Source organism: Pan troglodytes, chromosome 3 (genome assembly GCF_028858775.2).
Source record: "Pan troglodytes isolate AG18354 chromosome 3, NHGRI_mPanTro3-v2.0_pri, whole genome shotgun sequence".
Classification (NCBI taxonomy): Eukaryota; Metazoa; Chordata; class Mammalia; order Primates; family Hominidae; genus Pan; species Pan troglodytes.
Genome location: NC_072401.2, coordinates 178367607 through 178390461, shown reverse-complemented (window position 1 = coordinate 178390461; position 22855 = coordinate 178367607). Strand labels below are relative to the sequence as shown.

The following is a 22855-nucleotide window of genomic DNA, read 5'->3' as shown; positions in this document are numbered from 1 at the left end:
AATGCATTATATTACTTCTTTTTGTTGGTTTGTAAACTGCTTATCTTCTTTGGTGAGTTTGATCGAATCATTTGTCCATGTTTGTGTTTTTGATTATATTTCAGATACAAGTCTTTACCAGTTATGTGCTTTGTAAATGTTTTCTCACTGTTTATCATTTGTGTGTTTTTTGGAAAGCAGAATATTTCGATTTTCTGGAAACATAATTTGTCACTTTAAAAATTATGTAAATTGCTATTGGTATTAAGTGTAAGAAATCTTTGCTTCATCTATGATCACAAATATTTTCTTCTGAAAAAAAAAGCTCTCTTTTTTTTTTCAATGAATGTGTTTTTTTTCTTCTCTCCATATTTTATCTTCTGAATAGCTAAGCAATGTTTACATTATTTATTCAGGCCTTTCCATCCACTTTCACGGATTCCACTGAAGGAGAAATTGGGTTTGAAATCCTCTTTTCTCAAAAACTAATGAGTCATGCATCTTCTCATTGATATTATCTGGCTCCCCTGAAAACCTCTAGTTTGGTCCATTTTTAGTGATATCTTTCTACTCACATTCCTCAAACCAATCTGTACCTAAGAGACCCCCAGACTAAAATTCAAGTTCATTCTTTTAACACATTAGGTGCTAATTGCTATTGGTATCAAATGCAAGAAAACTTTAGGTGCTAATTTGTTAAAAGAATGAACTTGAACTTTAGTCTCGGGGTCTCTTAGATATAGATTGGTTTGAGGAACCAGAGTAGAAAGCTATCACTAAAAATGGACCAAAGCTGTAGTTCGGTCCATTTTTTTTTTTAACTTGATAGAAAAAGTCCCATTCTAACTCAGTAGAAAAAGGCCTATTCTCTTGGAAAATTCATCAAATACTGAATCCACCCCTCTTTATTTTGTCTGCCTGTATTCTGCCTTACATTGTGCTGGATGAAATCACTCCTCTTGCCCCAATCCCCAGTGATCTTTTCAGTTGGTATTTCACAGAGTATGCAGAAGAATTTGACCCTTTTACACCATTCCCTCCTTTCAGAAACACTCTCTTAGTTTAGATTTCATGACACCACATCTCCAGTCTCTCTCCTCTTGTTGTTTCACTGGTTCAGTCCCTGGGATCTGAATGTCAGATTTTGCAGTTCCCCAGAGATGGTTGTTTATTGCCCTTTCACTGTATAACCTCCTCTACAGGACTGTCAATCACACTCATGGTTACATTTTCCAATTAGATACATAGATAGCTGTGACATTTGTATTTACAGGGTAGGGTGCTCCTGATAAGTACAATCATGTATCCTACTGTCAACTTAGAATTGTCACACTGATGGCTTAAATACTCTCCAACTTGCATGGTCAAAATGAATCATTATTTTCCCACAGCCTAAACTGGTCCTCCCATAGTGTCCTCTATTTACCCAGTGCTTCTCATGACAGAAACTTTGGATTCACCTGGACGTTCTCCTCTCCCTCACTGTGCAAATATAAACATAGTCTACATTTTGGTACCCAGTAGCTCTCAAATTTATCAGTCTCTTTGTCCAAAAACAGAATGATTTCTTGTACACACAGAGGATTCAGCAAGTACTTGTTGAATGATGATGACTACAATTGCCCCGTGTTAAAAGACTGTTTAATCAAGAGCTATGATATGAATTTGAAATATTGCTGAAGTGGATGATGAAAACTTCAAGCTGAAGTTAATATGTAAATGTGGCCTTGAACAATGGGTACCATTTTGATGGATGAGAAAAGGGAAGAAGTAGTTTAATGAGAGGCAGAGATTACAGTAAGAGTGAGTTACACATGTGGACAATGAAAATTATTTGACCAGTACAGATTCATAGTGGGGAGTGGACGAGAGAAGTTGTTTTAAAAAGTAGAATCTGCAGTGGCTCACACCCCTTGTCCTAGGACTTTGGGAGACTGAGACAGGAGGATCAATTGAGGTCTGGAGTTTGAGACCAGTCTGGGCAACAGAGTGAGACCCCATTTCTACAAAACATTTTAAAAATTAATTAGGCATAGTGGCACATGCCTGTAATCCCAGCTGCTTGGTAGGCTGAGGTGGGAGGATTGCTTGAGCCCTGGAGTTCGAGGCTGCGGTGAGCTGTGATTGCACCCCTGCTCTCCAGCCTGGGAGACATGAGAAAAAAAAAAAAAAGTAGAATCTGAATTATGGAGAATATTAAAACATTTCCACTGTAGTGTAATTATATGCTCTAACATATTGAGTTATATATTTTGATTTTGCTGAAAATTCAATTTTTAAAAATCAAATGGTATGTGAAAATAGTTAAAAGTAAAACAGTATCACTGGGCTGCTAATGAAAAGCTGTCCTCTGCCTATTCTTTAGTTGTATGCTCCAAAGACAGTGTCTTTCAAGTTTCTTTACGGTTGCTATTGGTAATTTTGTCCATATTCCCAAATATTATACTTTTGGTACTCTTTGTTGATTTTTCGCATTGAGATTTTACGCGTGGCTTATTATTATAGAAGATAAGGATCTGGGCTCTTATCCCTGCTTTTTTTTCTTCCCCCAAACCCCCATTCATTCTCTTCTTCCTCCCCAACCCCAGTCTCAGCGGTCCATCATCTTAAAGGAGTTATGCTTTATCTAAGTTTGGGGGTAAATACAAATTTGTTGTTTCTTTTATTGCAACACTGTATTATTTATTGTTACTTTTTTCTTATACATGATTTTACAGTTATTTGAATTAATAATTATTTTGATTGTCTCTACCACCAATTATCTTTACAGTTTCTAAAAGTAGTTGTAAATCTCCACTGAAAATTGGCAACAAATATAATAGTTAGTCTAAAATTCCGTTTTTTTTCTCTGTTATTTCCTGGCAGCCTCTATCTTTCTGTCACAAGTGACTAGTTAGTTTCAAGGCTTATGTACAGCGCCTTTTTCTCCACTGCTAGAGAATAATTTCCTGGTCTGTATGCCTTTCTGTTTCTTAGCATTTTTCTTCATTTTATAGAAGTATGCCATATGTCATGGTATAATTTACATACCATAAAATTTACTCACTGTAGGTGGATAATGATTTATAGATGTGCAACAATTACTACAATTCAATTTTACAATGTCTTTACAATCCCAAAATGTTCCCTTGTGCCTATGCAGTCAGTCTTTGCTTCCACCCCCAGTCCCAGGCAACTTCCAGTTGGCTTTCACTTTCTATAGTTTTGCATTTTCCAGAAATGCCCTATAAATGGGATTATACAAAATGTAGTGTTTTGTGTCTGGCTTCTTTCACCACATAATGTTTTTGATGGTCATTCATGTGGTAGTATGTATCTACAGTTTGATTTGCCAAGTAGTATTTTATTGTATCCATATACCCCATTTTATGTATCTATATAGCCAGTTGATTAATTTCGGAATTTTTCCAGTTTGGTGCTGTTATGTGTAATATGACTACGAATAGTCACATACAAATCTTCCTGGGGACATATATTTATTTCACTTCGGTAGATAACTAGCAGTGAAATTACAGGCCATATTATGTATATTATGATTTTTCAAGAAACTGTCAAACTAGCTTATGAAATAGTATATATTTTATATTCCTATTAACAATATATATGAGAGTTCCAAATACTCCACATCCTCGCCTATATTTTTTGTTGTAATTCTTTTGGATTACAGCTATTCTAGTGGGTAAAAGTAGTGATCATTCATTGTAGTTAAATTTACAAAATTTGCCCTAATAACTAATGTGTTGAGTATCTTTTCGTGTGTCTATTTGCCATTTAAATATAATTTTCGGTGAAATGTCTATTAAAATATTTTGCCCTTTCTTTTTTCCTTGGGTTGTTTGTCATCTAGTTTATTTGGAAGTGTTATTCCTATATTCTAGATAGAAGGCCTTTATCAGATTTATGACTTGCAAAAGTTTCATCTACATTTTGGGGTTGTCTTTTAATTTTCTTAATGGTGTCCTTTGTAGAGTAAAAATTTTCAGCTTTGATGTCATGTCTAAGAAATTCACAAGAACAAAACTTCATTTTGTCCAACAACTTCATAGTTTTAACTCTTACATTTAGGTATATGATATTTTATGTTAGTTTATGAATATGGTGAGAAATGAGGGTTATAAGTATTTTAAGGTTTTTGTTTTGTTTTGTTTTTGTCTTTGCATATGATTAACCAATTGTTCTGACACCGTTTGTTGAAAGGCTATCCTTTCCCCATTAATTTGCTTTAGTATCTTTATCAAAAATCTTTTCACCATAAATGTAAGTTGGTTTTGTTCTTTTAATTTTGGTGGGTGTTTCTGGATTCTCTATTCTGATCTATCAGTCTGTCTCTAAGCCAATAGCACACTGATATGGTTCAGCTGTATGTACAAATCTCATGTTAAAATATGATCCGCAATGTTGGAGGTGGGACCTGGTGGCAGGCATTGGATCATGGGGCTGGATCCCTCATGAATGACTTAGCTCCATCCACTTGGTAATGAGTAAGTTCTTGTTCCATTAGTTCACACAAAAAATGTTTGTGTAGGAGTTTGGGACCTCCCCTTCTCTCTCTTGCTCCCCATCTCATCATGTGAGATGCTGGCTCCCTCTACACCTCCTACCATGAGTAAAAGCTTCTGGAGGCCTCACCAGAAAATGCTGGTGCCATATTAAACTGTGAGCCAAATAAATCTCTTTCTTTATAAACTACTTAGCTGGGTTCTGCATAAATAACCACAGTTCTGCATGGCACCAGCATTTGGTATTCCTTTATAGCAATACCAAAAAGACTAACACACACACTGTCTTGATTACTGTAGCTTTAAGAAAGTTCGAGACCTGCTGGGATTTTGATAGGGATTGCATTTATTTATAGAGCAACCTTAGGAGAATTGCCAACTTATTATTGACTGTTTGAATCTATGAACATAGTGGGTCTCTCTATTTATTTAGATCTTTAGTTTCTCTTAGGAAAGTTTTGTAATTTTCATTGTACAGGTCTTATGCTTCTTTAGTTAAATTTATTCCCAAATCATTTATTCTTTTGGGCTGTGAATGAAATTGTTTTCTTGATTTCATTTTGTGATTTTTCATTGCTAGTATATAAAATTCAGTTGATTTTTGTATATTGGTCTTGTATTCTCTGACCTTGCTAAACTCATTTATTCTATTAAAAATATTCTGTAAATTCCTTAAGATTTCATACATTCAGAATCATATAGTCCATGAATAAATAAAGGTAGTTTTACTGCTTTGTTGTTGTTTTGAGACAGGGTCTCACTCTGTTGCCCAGGCTGGAGTGCAGTGGCATGATCACTGCTCATTGCAAACCCGACCTCCCCAGGCCCAAGTGATCCTACCACCCTAGCCTCCCAAATAGCTGGGACTATGGGTGCACTACCACACTCAGCTAAATTTTGTATTTTTTGTAGAGATGGGGTCTTGCTATGCTGCCCAAGCTTGTCTTGAATTCCTGGGCTCAAGTGATCTGTCTGCCTCAGCCTCCCAAAGTGCTGGAATTACAAGTGTGAGCCACTGTGCCCGGCTAGTTTTACTGCTTTCTTTCCAATCTGGATGTTGTTAGTCAATAAATGAATTAATCTGCATTATTATAATAGCTATAGCCTCCATATTTGATTAAAGTAGTGCAGGTAGATTTCCTTGCCTTGTTCCATATCACAGGGGGATAGCAGTCAGCCTTCCCTCAAGTAGGATACTAGCTGTGGGTTTTTCATGGATGTCCTTTATTAGGTTGAGAAAATTCCATTCTATTTCTATACTGAGAGTTTTTATCAGAATTGAGTGTTGGATTTTGTTAAATACTTTTTCGTGCTTTTATGTAGATGATTATATCATTTTTTTCTTTGTTAATATGGGTTCTTACATAAACTGATTTTCAGATGTTAGACTAACCTTGCATTTCTGGGATAAATCCCACTTTTTCATGGATTATAATCCTTTTCTGTATGGCTGGATTCATTTTGTTGTTTTGCTAAGAAATGTTTTGCCTCTGTGTTTCTAAGAAACATAAGACTTTAAGAATTTTTTTTATCTCCATGTGTTTCTTGGACTTTGGTATCAAGGTAGTAATGATCTCATTCAATAAGATGGCACATGTTTTATTTTTTTTCTACCATATTTTTGGAAAGTGTTTGTGTAGAATTGGTAGTATTTCTTTTTAAAGTTACTTCCTAGAATTCACCAGTCAAGTCCATCTGGGCTTGGGCTTTTCTTTTTAGGATTTTACTTACCAATTCAGTTTATATTTTAGGTCTACTTGGATATAAGGTGAGTGGGTGGAAGATTCCTCCACCTCCCTCAGAGGAAAATCTCCGTAAACAACATGTAACTTTCTCCTCTGGTCACAAAGACCCTCCAGAGAAAAAGCTTTCTATTGCTTTGGGGAGTGTGTGGTGAGTGGGTGGGGCTGGTGGTTAGGGAGTATATGTCTGGCTGCCAGCTATCATGGAACCAGGTGAGACGAGGGTCTTGGAGATTTGCTATTCTCTCTGTAGGCTTTCTCTTAATCCTCTCTCTCTCTCTCTATCTCTCTCTTTCAGTTCATCTTGGCCCTAATCATTGCTGTACCTAGGGACCCTGAGTTTGAAGCCCTTTTTTAAGTTTCTCCATGAAATAAGCCTTTAGGATTAAGCTAAGATTTAGAAGATGCAGTTGCTTGACTGGGCAGGGATGGTAGATGGGGGATCTGAAGGACAAATTGGTCTTTAAGTAAACTTCAGTCAATATCTCTATTTTTTTATCTGTCTCTTCATTTTGTGTAGTACTTGCTGAATAAATGCGTCTGTAGATCTGGGGCTTAAGATTAGTTGCTCATAGTTATTCTTATCTACAGATACATGGTATTTAGCTTTCTCTCCTGTGGTACCCCCTCTGTTGATTTTTCATCTTCAAAAAATATACCAATGTCTTTCCTCGTTATTTTCAACCCTATTCGTTTTATCTCTCTGGTTATAATTCATTACTCCTATTTTAGTAGAGTTTTGGAAGGAAGTAGAGCTATATACCTGTCTTCAGTGGGCCAAGCTTAACGAGTTACATCAATGATATTTTAACATCACAAGGGGAACGATGTACAAATTAAGTATTTCATCCTCACTGATGCTGAATTCATGGTCCTTACCTTCAAATTGACTTTTAGTCACTGGTTTTGCTTTTTCACTTGGTACTTTTTTGCGTTAGGTCTTTTGCAGTAAGCTCTATCCTTATGTATTTTTCACCGTTATGTTCCAGTGTGGCAGGACTTTCTTTCTGATGAACTGGGGACAGTATAAACTACTGTTATTATTTTTTTAGCTAATAAGAGGTTGGAGCCAAACAGGGAAATTCAATAAGGCTGTGTATACAAGAGACATAGAGTGCAGGAAGGAGATTCTTCAAGGTTCTGGACTTTAGAATCCAGAATTAGAGGAAAGAGAATATATCAATGGTATCCTTATAGAGCTCTGTAATGAATTCGATAAAGTTTATATAGTATGGAGAAAAAAGGAGTTGGAGATGTAATATTTTAGTTCTAATATAACTCTGTCTTTCCTATTCATACCCATAACTATTCAACTTTGAGAATGCATTTCTGAAACCATCTGTTTTAATTTACCTTGCATTACATAGAGGAAGAAAAATGCAAATAAGTGTTTAGAAGATTTTCATTTAAAAATACACAGTGAAGGGGGTCTTCATTAATATAATTTTCACAAATGAATATTTACATTAATAAAAACTTCTGTTACTTTTTATAAAATCACTTTGAATCAGGCTTTATGTCTTCCTTCCTTCCTTTCTTCTTTCCTTCTTTATTTTCTTCTTTCTTTGATGCATTCTGTTTTAGTGAGATAGGATTTTAAAAACTTTTCTAATAGTTGACTCTTCATATTTGATTGTAATTGACTGTGAAAATAAAATAGAGAAAAAGATTCAGATTAAAGGAATGTGAATTTCCTATCCTACCATTGACTTAATCTGGTCGAAGAGTTTAAATATAAAAATAATTAGTTGAAATGAAAATGTTTTACTGTTTTTTCAATGTTCACTCTAAAAAGAAAATTGTGTTAATTTTTTCAAATTTCTTGATTCGGCCTAAACAGGGAACAACTTCTAAAATAAAACTTTATATACTGTAAGAAAACAAATGCATGCAGCATTATAAATAATTACTTTTTGGGTAACTATAAGAAGATTGTAATTAACTTACCTTTAATTTTTAAAAAATGTTTTACTTTGAATTTAGAAAATATTATTTATTATTATTATTATTATTATTATTATTATATTTTTGAGGCAGGGTCTCACTCTGTTGCCCAGTCTGGAATGCAATGGTGTGATCATAGGTCACTGTACCCTGGACTTTCTGGGCTCAAGTGATCCTCCCACCTCAGCCTCCTAAGTAGCTAGAACTACAGAGGTGCACCAATATGTCTAATTTTGGTTTTTTTTTGTTTTTATAGAGATGGGGTCTTGCTGATCTCAAACTCTTGGGCTCATGCTGTCCTCCCATGTGCTGGGATTACAGGTGTGAGCCACCATGCCCAGCCAGGAAAGTATTATTTATAAAGTTACTTCATGACATGAAAAATGAAAGGAAATTATCTATACCAATCCTCTTCTTTCATTTATTTCTTCACTGAATACCATATGCCTGGTACACTACAAGGGAGAAAGTACATGCGCCCGCCACCACGCCTCGGCTCATTTTTGTATTATTAGTAGAGATGGGGTTTCACCATGTTGGCCAGGCTGGTCTCGAACTCCTGACCTCAGGTGATCTGCCTGCCTCAGCCTCCCAAAGTGTTAGGATTACAGGCATGAGCCACCGTGCCCGGTGCTGCTTTGAAATAAATTCTTAAATGGGTTTTAGTTATCCATTTAACAGAGAAATTTAACAGCTCAAGGGCTAGTAAAATTGCAAAATTGAATTTTTGTTTTTTTAGACACAGTATTTCTGGTTAAATAATTCAACTTTGTTTTACTCAACATTGTTTCATAGCGACAAATTCCCCGCCCTGCCACTTTAGTAACTAATCTGGAATTCTTTAGAACCAAAGGCATGTAAGCAAACAACAAGAAATTTATCTGGAATTAATTGCAGTACACAAATCAGGTGTGCCTCAAAATTCACAAATTCTTTGGGAATAACAAATTCTAAGGAGCTGATAATTAATATTCTTAGCTCTCAAAATAAATAAACTCTTATAAACTCTGTGAAAGGAGAGACCTTGTTTACAAGTAGCATTCCTTGGCACATAGTAGTCATTCAATAAAAATTTTAAAATCATATTTTCCCTACTTTGCTATTTATTTAAAATATTTTATCAGATTCAAGTGGCTTCCTAGTATACCTGCCTTCTTCTTATGATTTTTACAAATATCATATTTATACTCACAATAGCTTTGCAAAGTATGTTTTATTATCTACATTTTATAGATGGGGGACTATAGGCTTTGGGGTGTTGTTATTATCACTAACTACATTTATTTAAAAACTTCCTAGGACTTCCAGAATATATATAAGCTTTATTCGTTAGTTGGTAGGATACCAGGAGAGACCTTTGAGGAAGAAAGCATCAGATAAGAGCGATGCTTCAAGAACAGTGATCAGCTGGTGTGTAGTGGATGCATGGGGAGGGAGAGAAGCAGCTGTAGGGAAAACAATTTGGTCTCACCTGTAATTTCCTACAACAAGGTAATTAAAGCATGAACTTCGGGAATAGCAACAGCAGAGCTGGAGGGGAAAGCATGAGTGGGCTTCTAATCTCATTTGCTGTTTTCATTTACTTTAGCTCCTGTGACATCCCTTACTTTGATCTTCCACCCCTTGAAGGCACTCTCAGCAAACCCTTAAATACTCTGGAAACAGGCTGTTTCTTTTTGGCTATAATGCCTTGTGTTTAAATGTATGGAATGGTATTTGCTGTGATTGTTTTAAGAAAAAGGCTTGTTCATGCCTTTGAGAGCTCTGGACTACAAGAGGCTTAGGAATGTCTCAACTCAAGATGCAACTGATTCTTTGCCAAAATGAGACAGGTCAAGGAATGGTGGTAGCTGTTGATTTTTGTGTTGGCCCAGCACCTTGCATAGGAGTGGGCATATCATAATCACTTTGAAAATCAGTAAAACATTATGAGTCCCAGTTTCTGAAACTTTATTCTGTTTCCTGATTTCCTCTATGTTTTCCAGATATATTTCCCCCTTGATACTCCTCTTTTTCTTTTTTGACTCTCTCTTTTCACTCAGCCTTTTCTAACAGGCTTAATGGATCCTGATAATCCAGGCCTCCAGATCCTAAAGAGATGTCCTTTTAGGGGAGTAATAAGGAATCTGATGACTTCTTCTTGGAATTACCTTGCATCTGAACACATTGCACTTATTTGAGAAAAGGCTCACATGTTTGGCATAATACTGGTCTTTCATATAACTCCTTGCAGCAGGTAGAAAAACGTATTTCTAACTCTGCTGTGTAAAGGGACATAATTAAATAAAACGTACAGGCAAATAAATAAATGGTTTCTTTGTAAATGGAAACATTAGAGGAAGAAAAAAAATTCATCTCCCTCAAATAATAATAATAAATTCAGCTCAAGCCTAACTGAAAAAAGGAAGAAAAAAATAATAAAATACAAATAAACTTGAGAAGAACTTGGGACAGAAACCTAGTATAATCAAGCACTGGGCTATTTACATACCTTATTTCACAGTAGCTCATTTCATTGTTTCAGCAGTCTTCATATTTCAAATGAGGAAGTGAGCCTCAAAGGTTGTAGAGATAGTATCTGGAGAAGGAAAGATTGAAGCACAAGTATATCATTGCCCAAAACACATACTCTTAGTGTTATCTTATACCATACATGTATGGTCCTCCAAAGCTTGTTCTCTCTTAGAAAACTCAAAACTCTGTCAGACATTGTGTTAGATGTGTATCTTTGGGTCTGCATTGTGTTATTTTAAGTGGTGTGTACATTTGATTGGGGAAATTTAGATTTCACGAAGAATATAGGTTTTAAGTGAGTGAAAACATTAAAGTATTCTTTGAGAATTGAACCTATTACACAGTTTAATGAATATTCATTAATATAATTACTGCTGACATGTTTACTATAATTTCCACTACTACATCTATTACTAACTATAGCTATCTTTGAGTGTCAACGTGTACAGTACTAGGCTATGCATTTGACATATATTATTTAATGCCATCAAGTACCCCCAAGGTTTTTTTCAAAAGCATAATTGAAATTAGTCATAGAAAAAGAAAATGAAATTGCAAAAAGTTTTGTGTATCAATAATATTATCAAAATTTGTGCTATCACAGGTATACACCAAATAATATGCTTAATATCAAGGGTAATTATAAAGCTGTTATAGTATGGTTTTATCATAACGTCAGATAAAAGGATCAATGAAACAAATCCAAAAATCCAGAAAAAGAACCAACAACATACGTAGTCATGTGGTTCACAATAGAGAAAATGCATTATAAAAAAATGAAAAAAAAAGTAGAAAAGTTATTATTATTTATATTCTTAGGCTGAAAAAGGCCTTTTTAAAAGTGAATATAAAATAAAATGAAAATATGTGTATGGCAGAAAACACTGCAAACAAATTAAAAGACAATGAAATAGGAAATTATTTGCGATATACATAATGGATGAAAATGGACTAATACTCTTAAAATAGTGCATGAATATACTAATGAAAAAACAAACTGGTGCTTCAGTAGAAAGATGGGCAAAGAACTTGAACTGAATATTAACAAAGAAGAAATATAAATAAATACTACATATTGCATGATGGTAAAAGTGAAGGAAACTATAATTCTTTTCAATTCTGGTGGGAGTATAAATGTGTACATCTATTCAAGGAAGATGTGGTATTGCAAGTTGAAAGGCCTTTAATATATGCTCCATTTAGATAGCCAACTCACTTTGGAATAAAATTTCCTATCCAACAGAAGTGATATAATTCTGTCAGGTATATGTATGAATTCATTGTGCAGCTGTCTTTATAATAGTGAATATAAAAAGCAACCTATACAGACAATAATAAAGAATTGATGAGATAATTTATAGTAAAAACAGAAATTAGCACAGAAAGGAATGTAATACAACTATAAGATGATACAGATGTATAACTTAGATATGAAAGGAGGTTCATGATTATGACAAAGTAGGATACACAATTTATATACTACACACACACACGGATCATCTATATTTAAAATATAATCTTTTCACAAAATGTATATATAGATTGCATATATGTGTGCATGTAGTGTTAAGAGTAAAAGATATGCAACACAAAAAAAGTTATCTTCTCCAAATTACAGGATTAAGGTAATCATGCTCTTCTTTATACATTTCTGTATTTTAAAATTTAAATGATGATTATATGTAACTTTTTATAACCAAAGCTAAATGTTCTAAGTAATTATACCTGAGCATTTTCGGAGGCCATATTATTGGCTCTGATTTTACCCTTTCATTTACTTCACTGCCCTGATTTCTGCATCAATTCCATTTCTGTTTATACACCCTCCACTGATAAAAATGCATGTTATGTCCATTAAAAGACATGTAGAGAATAAACTAGATTAATAAATTGCAGTAGTTCATGTAATGGAAAATCAGCCAGCAGAGAAATCAACTGCTTTACACGATAAGGTTGGGAAGAAGAATACTCAAACACTGAAGAGTATATACTATAGGATTTCACTTATGTTAATTGAAAAACTGAAAACTACTTATGTTGGTAGAAGTCAACAATTCTTGGTTACACTTTGTGAAGAGAAATGAGAATAAAGATAGCTTCTAAGATGTGGTCAGTGTTCTGTATCTTGATCTAGATATGATTATAGGGATTTTTTCAGTTTGTAAAAATTCATCACACCATACAGTCATGATTTGTTCTCTTTATTCATTAATTAGAAGGTTTTTTTTTTTCAAAATGGCATCTTTAATATTAATACTACATTTAATACTAGACAGCATTGACATACATCGATTTTTAAAATATCAAAGAAGAAAGGAAATTTTATGAAACATAAATATTTTAATAACACATTGCACTTTTTAATTTCAAAAGAATTTTATGAATAAACCTTTCTGGAAAAGATATAAAGTTGTTTTTGAAATTATAGGCAAGCAAAGGAAAATAATTTTGAAACGTTTTATATTGACTTACCTAGGAATATTATGTCTGAACTGCTCCATTCTCTTCTCTTTATGAAACAAAGGAACACTATTGAGAAATGCCTATGTAAAAAGAAAATAATATATTACCCTGGCCAATAAATAAGTCTCCCTAAGAACATTTACTAAGTCTAGTTGCTAGAGGTATTTTAGATTCATTCATTAACTCATTCTGACATTTCTACGTGATTTTACAGGGTGAAATTCAAGCAAATTTCAACTTTCTGATGTGTTAAGAGGCTGATAAATGACCTATACAGCTAAATTATTGCATCTGACAAGGCCCACTCTGACTTAATGGCAGGGTTTCCCAATAGCGGCACTATTGACACATTAGCCTGGATAATTCCTTTTTTGTAGGGGAATGTTCTGTGCCTTGTAGAATGATTAGCAGCATTCCTGGCCTCTACTCACTAGTGCCATGATTCTGAACAGTGAACAAAAGGAGCAACAGGGGACTGTGTGATTGGAAGGTGGGGGGAGGATCTATCATTGGCAAATCAACCCTGATTTGAGAACCATTGCTCTACTGTTCTATATATTGGAATATTCAAGTAATCAATTTTAGTTCCTCGGAATTGCCTTAATATTCAGTGAATAATTGCATTTGTTTTTTGTTATTTTTGGCTTCACCTACATAGTACTGTTTTTGCAATCATATAGGGGAAAAGGTTTGAATTCATATCTCTGAAGTTATTTTGCCATTTGCCAAAGTGAAATCAATGAGGATCCCCTTCCAGAAAAGTCAAGCAAGTAGTTTTCAGTGCAGGAAATCAGTGCGTATAAAGTACTTTGTTTTCCAGTGTGTTGATTGCACAGAAGTAACTTTGTCTACTTTGCTATTATGTTAGAGAGTAAATGAATATTTAAAATTTCCTAAGAGCCTACTTAGATTTTGATAATTTTTTTTTGTTTTTTGTTTAATTAAAACAGGTAACAAACTAAAAAAAGTGACAAAAAATAAGATTTTATGCTGTTAATAGATATAAAAATAGTCTATTCTCTATTATGGTATTATTTTCAACATTTGCGATAGAACATTTCAGACACAAATTCAATTGAACATTAAAATTTAAAATTTCCAATTAGAAACTTCCAATATTAAGCTGAAATTTAAATATCTAATTCCAGGGTTCCCTATCTGTGGCATATCAGGTTGGTATAGACACGGATGATGGTGGCCTGAGGGTGAAAGACTCCTGACTCTCACACCTTCGCTGAAACATTAGGTAAAATGGTTTGCTGAGGTTATGTGAAACATTTATAAATCTCTATTCCTTAGAAGGATACGTTTGAATGTCCATATTTTGATGACTCTCTATCAAAGGGGGATTTTAAAAGTGAATTTTATAACTATGTATTGGAAGGTTTCTCAAATCCAAAGTTTTGTTTATTCTGCCACTTTACCCAATTTTTGCTTAAAAGAAAGTATTTTTAAATAATTAGAATGTATTTTTAAAATGTACAAATTTGCCCACCATAGATAGCTGAAGAAAATGAAAGAACTTACAAGTTAACCTGTTATACAACTGCCATTTTTAAATAGGAAGGAATGAGAATATGCAAGTTTCTTTGCTATTTTAGGGGAAGAATAACTCAACAGCTAATGGTAGTATGCAGTTATTGACTTTGGTAACTACCTTATGAGAGCTTAATGCCAATTGACTTTGTTTTCTTAGGACACAGAGATGATGTATGTACTGAATAACATGATAAATATTTCCTTTTAAAACATTTTAGTAAATTTCTTACATTATTAATCTGACCATTTGAGCAAGTAATCCTCCTTATGCTTTACCTTATAAAATTATCTGTTGTAATGTACATTTTTTCAAATATGAGGTATTACTTGAGTCAGACTTTTAAAGATAGTATATGGACAGTTAAAAAATTCATAAACTTTTAAAGATATATGGACAGTTAAAATTTATAAACATTCCTTGTTTTCCAGTTTGAATATTAGGTTATTTTTTTCCTCTCTCCACCAAAATACAGATATATTGGACAAGTAACCAGACTTGCCTGTGACCCTTTGTGGCTACTTCATGAAAATACGGTACAGTTTGAGGATCCCTATTCCAAAACTCCAAAATCCAAAGTGCTCCAAAATATGAAACTCTTTTGAGTGTTAACTTGACTTTCAAAGGAAATGCTCATTGAAGCATTTTGGATTTTGGATTTTTGGATTAGGGTTGCTCAACCAGTAAAATACAACTATTTCAAAAACAAACAAACAAATCCAAAATCCAAAACACTTTTAATCCCAAGCATTTTGGATAAGGATACTCGGCTTATATTGTGATCAGATGTTTCTTTTGATCTATTCTTGCCTATTATTTCAATTCTGATTATTGTTATTTGATGAGTATATGCTACTAGGGAAAAGAACATTTTTCATAATTCAAGTCTATGCATTTCCACGTGATTTTCAACTTCATAAAATTATTAAATGTGTCACATTTATATATAACATGGTCATTAACTTAAGATAGTTATTTGAAGAGACTGTTGGCATTGGTTTTATAGATTTTTAAAAGATTTTTATAGATTTTATTTTATTTATTTTTGGGATGAATTGGACTTTATCAAAATTAAAAATTTATACACTTCAAATGACATTGTAAAGTGAAAAGATGAGCCACACAGTGAAAGACAGTATTTGCAAATTATCTATCTGATAAAAGGATTGTGTCCTTACAACTCAATATTAACCCAGTTAAATAATGACCAGGCCGGGGGCAGTGGCTCACACCTGTAATCCGAGCACTTTGGGAGGCCAAGGTGGGAGGATCACAAGGTCAGGAGATCGAGACCATCCTGGCCAACACGGTGAAACCCCGTCTCTACTAAAAAATACAAAAAATTAGCCGGGCATGGTGGTGGGCGCCTGCAGTCCCAGCCACTCAGGAGGCTGAGGCAGAAGGATGGCATGAACCCGGGAGGCGGAGCTTGCAGTGAGCCGAGATCGTGCCATTGCACTCCAGCCTGGGCAACAGAGCAAGACCATGTCTCAAAAATAATTAATTAATTAATTAATTAATTAAATAACTGACCAAAAGATCTGAAGAACCATGAATGGTATTAATCTTAGATGCCTCTTCTGCTTCCCACTTATTACTGACTCTCTGGGATATTACAAGTAGAACAACTTGTATGCACTTGTGCCTTCTCCCTAATAGGCATCTGCACAACCCCTAGTCAAAGTAGAGAAGCAAGAGAAAAATTATTTTTTTAAAAAAAACAATTATTATCTGTGTAAAACATAAAGTTGTCAATTCTCCCCTACGTGCTGACCTCACGTTATGACTCTTCATAACCAAAGAGAGTTATAGAGTGCAGGAGAAGCCCCAAAACTCTTTGTCATCTTGTAATTTCTCCCAGAAAGAGATATCTTGTATCATCCTTGTGTTAAGTCAGAAGGGAATGCCTTTTAGGCATATGAATAATCAAGGAAGGGAATGACTCCTGATTCTCTGTAGCTCCCTGACATTGTCATTGCACACTCAGCTTTGGCTTCCATAGCATCTCAGACTCCTCCACGGAATATCATGTAGGTTGCTGTTTGCTAATGCATAAATGCTGACGATTACTAGTAGTTACTAGTACCTCCTAACTGATCCATCCGAGTTGGAATGCAAAATTAGATTAACTTTTACATTGGTTGAAGTTTTTATTACAGTTTAGTATCCATTTGTAAGGCACTTTCTATTTTAAACTGCACCAAATCCTTTGAAAGATAAAGGAATATATTAATATTCAGACAAATGACTTCAATGTTCTAGAAAACATTGGTGTACATAAGGCTCAAGAAAGCATTAGGAAGGAACTTGACTTTCATATGCATAAAACTTCCACTTGAAAGATTTTGGTATGTCCATGGCTCAGAACTCATTCTAGTTTACTGGGACCTCTTCAGATTCTTCCAAACTAGAATGTAAATGTGAATGTGAATGTGCCATGGTTAGGTGGTAAACAGTCCTGTCACTATTCACTGAGATATTCACTAAACAACCCTATCAGTTAGGTGACAATGCTCACTTCCTAGGTTACTAGTCCTTTAGAGTGAAAATGCTGAAGACAGATCTGAAGAAATACTGCCCCAGAACTTGGACAGTACTGAGGTAGAATAATGGTGTAAAAATTTCAATTCATCTGATAATCTCTGTACTGTGCTTTTGTTCTCTAAGGATGTTGTAATGACAATTCCACTGTGGCTGCAAGAGTCATATTACACTTGTATATCCAATGTCTATTTGGATCACCACAAAAGCTCTGTGAGAAAGATATTGTTATTCCCATTTTACAGAGTAAAATAAGTTGAAAGAGAGAAGTCTAATCTTACTCAATTAAATATGATCTGTAGCAAAGATAGAAATATGTTTTTTTTTTAATACTTTAAGGTCTGGGGTACATGTGCACAACGTGGAGGTTTGTTACATAGATATACATGTGCCATGCTGGTTTGCTACGCTCATCAACTCGTCATTTACATTAGGTATTTCTGGGTCTTTTGATACTAAAGCTTCTTTTCCTTCCACACCAGTATAATAATTACAGTCTAGTGAGAAAAAGTGAATTAATTGCTCAATCTTCAAGCCATTTTTATTTCATTTATCTGTCATAGACTACTTTTGCCAATGATTAATATAAATTAAATAATATATAAAGGCATGCTCTATGCAGAAATAAGAGCAGTGAAGTAAATGAAAGGGTAAAATGAGAGCTAATAATATGGCCTCCCAAAATGCTCAGGTATGACTATTTTAAACCTTTTGTTTTGGTTATAGAAAGTTACATATGTTCATCATTTAAAATTTAAAATACAGAAATATATAAAGAGCATGATTACCTTAATCCTGTAATTCAGAGAAGATAACTATTTTTTTATGTTGCATATCTTTTACTCTTAACACTACTCGCACACATATGCAATCTATATATAAATTTTATTTTGTGAAAAGATTATGTTTTAAATGTATATATGATCCTTCTCTGTGTGTATGTAGTATATAAATTGTGTATCCTACTTTGTCGTAGACTATATCATGAACCTCTTTGCATATCTAAGTTATACTTCTGTATCAACATCTTATAGTTTTATTACATTCCTTTCTGTGCTAATTTCTGTTTTTACTATAAATTATCTCATCAACTCTTTATTATTGTCTATATAGGTTGCTTTTTTTTTTTTGAGATGGGAGTCTCACTCTATTTCCCAGGCTGGAGTGCAGTGCTGTGATCTCAGCTCATCACAACCTCTGCCTCCCAGGTTCAAGCAATTCTCCTGCCTCAGCCTCCTGAGTAGCTGGGATTACAGGCGCACACTCCCACGCCCAGCTAATTTTTGTATTTTTAATAGAGATGGGGTTTCACTGCATTGGTCATGCTAGTCTCGATCTCCTGACTTCCTGATCTGCCTGCCTTGGCCTCCCAAAGTGTTGGGATTACAGGCATGAGCCACTGTGCCCAGTCTGCTAGATTGCTTTATATATTCACGATTATATAGACAGCTGCACAGTGAATTTGTACATATACCTGACAGAATTATATCACTTCTTTTGGATAGGAAATTTTATTCCGCAGTGAATTGGCTATCTAAATGTAGCATGTATTAGAGGCCTTTCAACCTGCAGTACCACATTTTCCTTGAATAGATGTTCAAATTTATACTCCCACCAGGATTGAAAAGAATTATAGTTTCTTTCACTTTTGCCATCATACAATATGTATTATTTATATTTCTTCTTCGTTAATATTCAGTTCAATTTCTTTGTCCATCTTTCTATTGAAGCACCAGTATTCATGCAGTATTTTAAGAATACTAGTCCATTTTTATCCATTATGTATATTGCAAATAATTTCGTACTTTATTTTCTTTTAATTTGTTTGCAGTGTTTTCTGCCATACAAACATTTTCATTTTATTTTATATTCACTTTAAAAAGGCCTTTTTCAGCCTAAGAGTATAAATATAATAGCTTTTCTACTTTTTCTCATTTTTTAATATTGCATTTTCTCTATTGTGAATGTTATGCTTATGTTTTTCTCCAGCTGATCTATTGAGGAACAGTGTTTTTTTTAATAAATATAAATATTGTTATAGTTATTTCTCATTTCGAAGTTTTACAGTACTAATTTGTTTGTCTTAAAACTTCAAATAATACTTAATTGAAAGTCTCTGTCTACCATCATCCCTTTCTTAACAGTTTGGTGAATATCTTTTATTATATTGTGTAAGGATGTTGTATTGCAGCTCCTCTTGCTAGGCTGAACATGCAGGCCTGTTCTGGAAATTGATGTGGTCAGTCTAGGTCACAACCTGTCTTGAATCCCAGCTGACTTGTAGCGGAGAGTTCCAGGAACCTTCCAATCACACACAGGTCCCTATTGCTCCTTTTCTTCTAGGGCTATTCAACAAGCAGAGACAAACAAAAACTGATCTGTCACATTTTACTGCAGGTAACAGTGACCACAAATACACCAGTACACTGTTTTTTTTCCAACATTATTGAGGTGTGACTGACAAATATGGTATATATTTAAGGTATGGGATGCGATATTTTGCTGTACATGTACATTGTGGAATGATTATCATAATCATGTTAACATATCCATCACCTCACATATTGTTATTTTTATAATCACTTTTATAAATTTTCCCTTCAGTAGTAACCTTCTGAGATTCTGAAACACTTTTGAGTTTTGAATTTTGTGTCATAAGTGAGTTTTTTTGGCAAATATTTTATAAACATCTAATTGGGAAACTGTGAGAGGATGTTTTGTAACTTTCACTTAAACTAAGATCTCCTCTCCACCTCCACCCTTCCCATATTCAGTAGATTTTCTATGGCTGTATGATGTATCAGGAATCATCCCATATACTTCAGAAAGTAATGGAATAATATAAATATTTTTCTAACATAGACCTACAGAGATTAAGTGATATACTCATATCATACCATAAATGGTAGTGAAAGGGTAAACTCAACATTCACAGCCAACTTCATTATCTAATAGGGAACAACACATTTCATATTAATAATTGACTTTTATTTTTAGGAGGCTCTGTTATAATGAAATTAAAAAATGAGATTAGATTATGTTTCTCAATATATGGTACAAAAATCACTTACATAGAATAACTTGGATTATTAAAAATAGAAGTGAAAAATACTTTTCAGATTAAATAAGATTTCAATTTTAAGGCAAATATGTTCATTTTGTGCTCAAAAATTAGACAGGAAAAACTATAATTTGTTAAAATGTAGGTTCTTGATCCACCCAAGAAACCATGGAGAGGTGGGGGACAGTTACCTGCATTTCTGACAGTTAGTTCATTGACTCTTATTCCCACTAAACTTTGAGAACCAGTGTCCAAAGTATTTACTTACGTATTTATATTTAAAAGCTGGGATAATCATGACAATATAAAATAAACAATTGATGTTGTATTTTACTTGGCAGATAGATAAAGCTATACAAGTTTCCTTTTTCCTAATTCTAAAGCATAATTAGAAAAAAATTGTATTTATTTCTTAGATATGGTAACTACTAAAATATAATTTGGAATGTTCTGCTTAAATGAGTATACTTATATATGCAGTTAGCCGTCAATAAGATTTAGTGTTCTCTGAACTATTTCATTTCTAAGAAGGTGGTATTAATCTTGATGATAAAATTTTCTTTTAAATATTGAGAGATTCTGCCAAAATATAAATCTTACTGTGACAATGTTGTTGAAATTCCTTTCTTTATATGATTATTTGTTCTAAAATAGCTCCCATGAAAGTAAAATTCCTACTTGCAAGCATCCTGCTTAAGCATATTGTATTGTTGCTGGTAACTAAAAATAAAGCAAAGCATTAGGGTGGATTTCAGTGTAATTTTATCTGTTTAGTAGAGTGATACAAATGAATAAATTTTCAAACATACAAATTGACCAATTATTTGAAAGAGCTATGAATAAAATAAATAAGCTACCTTAAAATTATTTTAAAATTATATCACAGAATTTTTTTCCTAACAACAAAATATGTATTTTTAATTGTTTTGGTTCATACAAATTAAAATACAAATATAATTTTACCAAGGAAAGTGAAGTAATTTAGGAGTAATTAATAATATTTGAGTTAGGGAACGGAGTATAGATACTATTAAACCTAACCGTTTTATAGTGCATTTGTTTCTAAATCCCTTAAGCTGGTAAGTCATTGATCTTGCATTTTTCTTTGACAGGCTTATGCAAGCAAAGATCTGGAGGAGCAGTTACGGTCTGTGTCCAGTGTAGATGAACTCATGACTGTACTCTACCCAGAATATTGGAAAATGTACAAGTGTCAGCTAAGGAAAGGAGGCTGGCAACATAACAGAGAACAGGCCAACCTCAACTCAAGGACAGAAGAGACTATAAAATTTGCTGCAGCACATTATAATACAGAGATCTTGAAAAGTAAGTATGGGAAATAAAATGTATAGTAAGCCTTATATATCAAACCAGTAGAAGTTGCCAGCCTGGTTCTTTAATTTCAGTGTTTGTATCACCGAATACACCTTTAGGGCGGAAAGCAAATAGAAAATAAAGAATTACTTCAAAATACAACATTTTATGATTTCACTTTGAGTATTAAGATGACTTCATAAAATACAGGATAGATAGGTCCATGCATAAACAACACACATTTATTTTTTCAGGTGATAGCCATTGGAAAATTTTTAAAACAGATGGCTATATTTTACATACTATATCTGTTTAATAACTTAAACATTCTTTATCTTATCAAATAATTATACCTTAATTTCCTATCTGATTTGGATTGAGAAATGCTTCATTTGAAATCACCTTTTCAGATGTCACTTGTTGCCTTGCTGCTTCACAGATAACTGGCTCAGAGCGGGACTTAAGCTGATGAGGTATCTAGCATAAAGCTTCACAGAAAATGATCATGTTGCATAAAATGTCATAGCATCAATTGGTGGGGTATGACTGGGCACAGAGGTTCATGTCTGTAATCCGAGACCTTTGGGAGGCCAAAGTGGGAGGATTGCTTGAAGCCAGAGTCAGAGACCAGCCTGAACAACACAGCAAGACCTCATCTCTATTAAAAAAATTAAAAAGTGGTGGAATAATTTAAAAACATACTTGCCTTCAGTTGGTAGCTCTTAATCGCTATAAAAGTTTGATATTGGAAAGTATTTTGAGAACAGAGGCAAACAAAATGGCTTCATGGTTGTCTAACCAATAGTTTATGTCCTTTTCCAAAAATTCTATTTTAGGGGAAATATGGGATAAATAAACTAGTATACTTAGGAAGTACATTATTTGTAATGCAGAATTTAAAAAGTCAACAGTATTATAGGTAAGCTACTAACTCATCAGAAACAAAATTCCAGAGGAGAGTTAAAAGGGATAGGAAACATTGACTTTGCTGAAGAAAGTTCAGAATGAGTCCCAGTTGGTGAAAAATAGCCTTGTATTTTACGTAGCTGCGGCCACGACATTACTCAAGGTTGCCAAATAGTCCGCCTGAAAAGGATGTTTGACTTGAATCTAAAACCATAGCTGTCTTCTCATATGCAACTCAGTTTTAAAGAAAAATAAAATTATATTTATATTTGCATTGAGAGCACAAAAATGGCCCATACTATAGAGAATGAACATGACTCTCTCTGCACATCTTATAAACATTCATATATTAAAT

The 22855-nt window shown here is 33.8% G+C and overlaps 1 protein-coding gene across 1 annotated transcript in view; it reads left to right on the top strand.

Annotated features, from left to right (window-relative positions):
* The window catches only part of VEGFC (vascular endothelial growth factor C), a 128405-nt gene that overhangs the window by 60884 nt on the left and 44666 nt on the right, over positions 1–22855 (top strand). The window contains exon 2 of the mRNA XM_526740.7: positions 21393–21606. Within this exon, the coding sequence (XP_526740.1) occupies positions 21393–21606 (214 nt within the window). The remainder of the gene's footprint in view (positions 1–21392; positions 21607–22855) is intronic.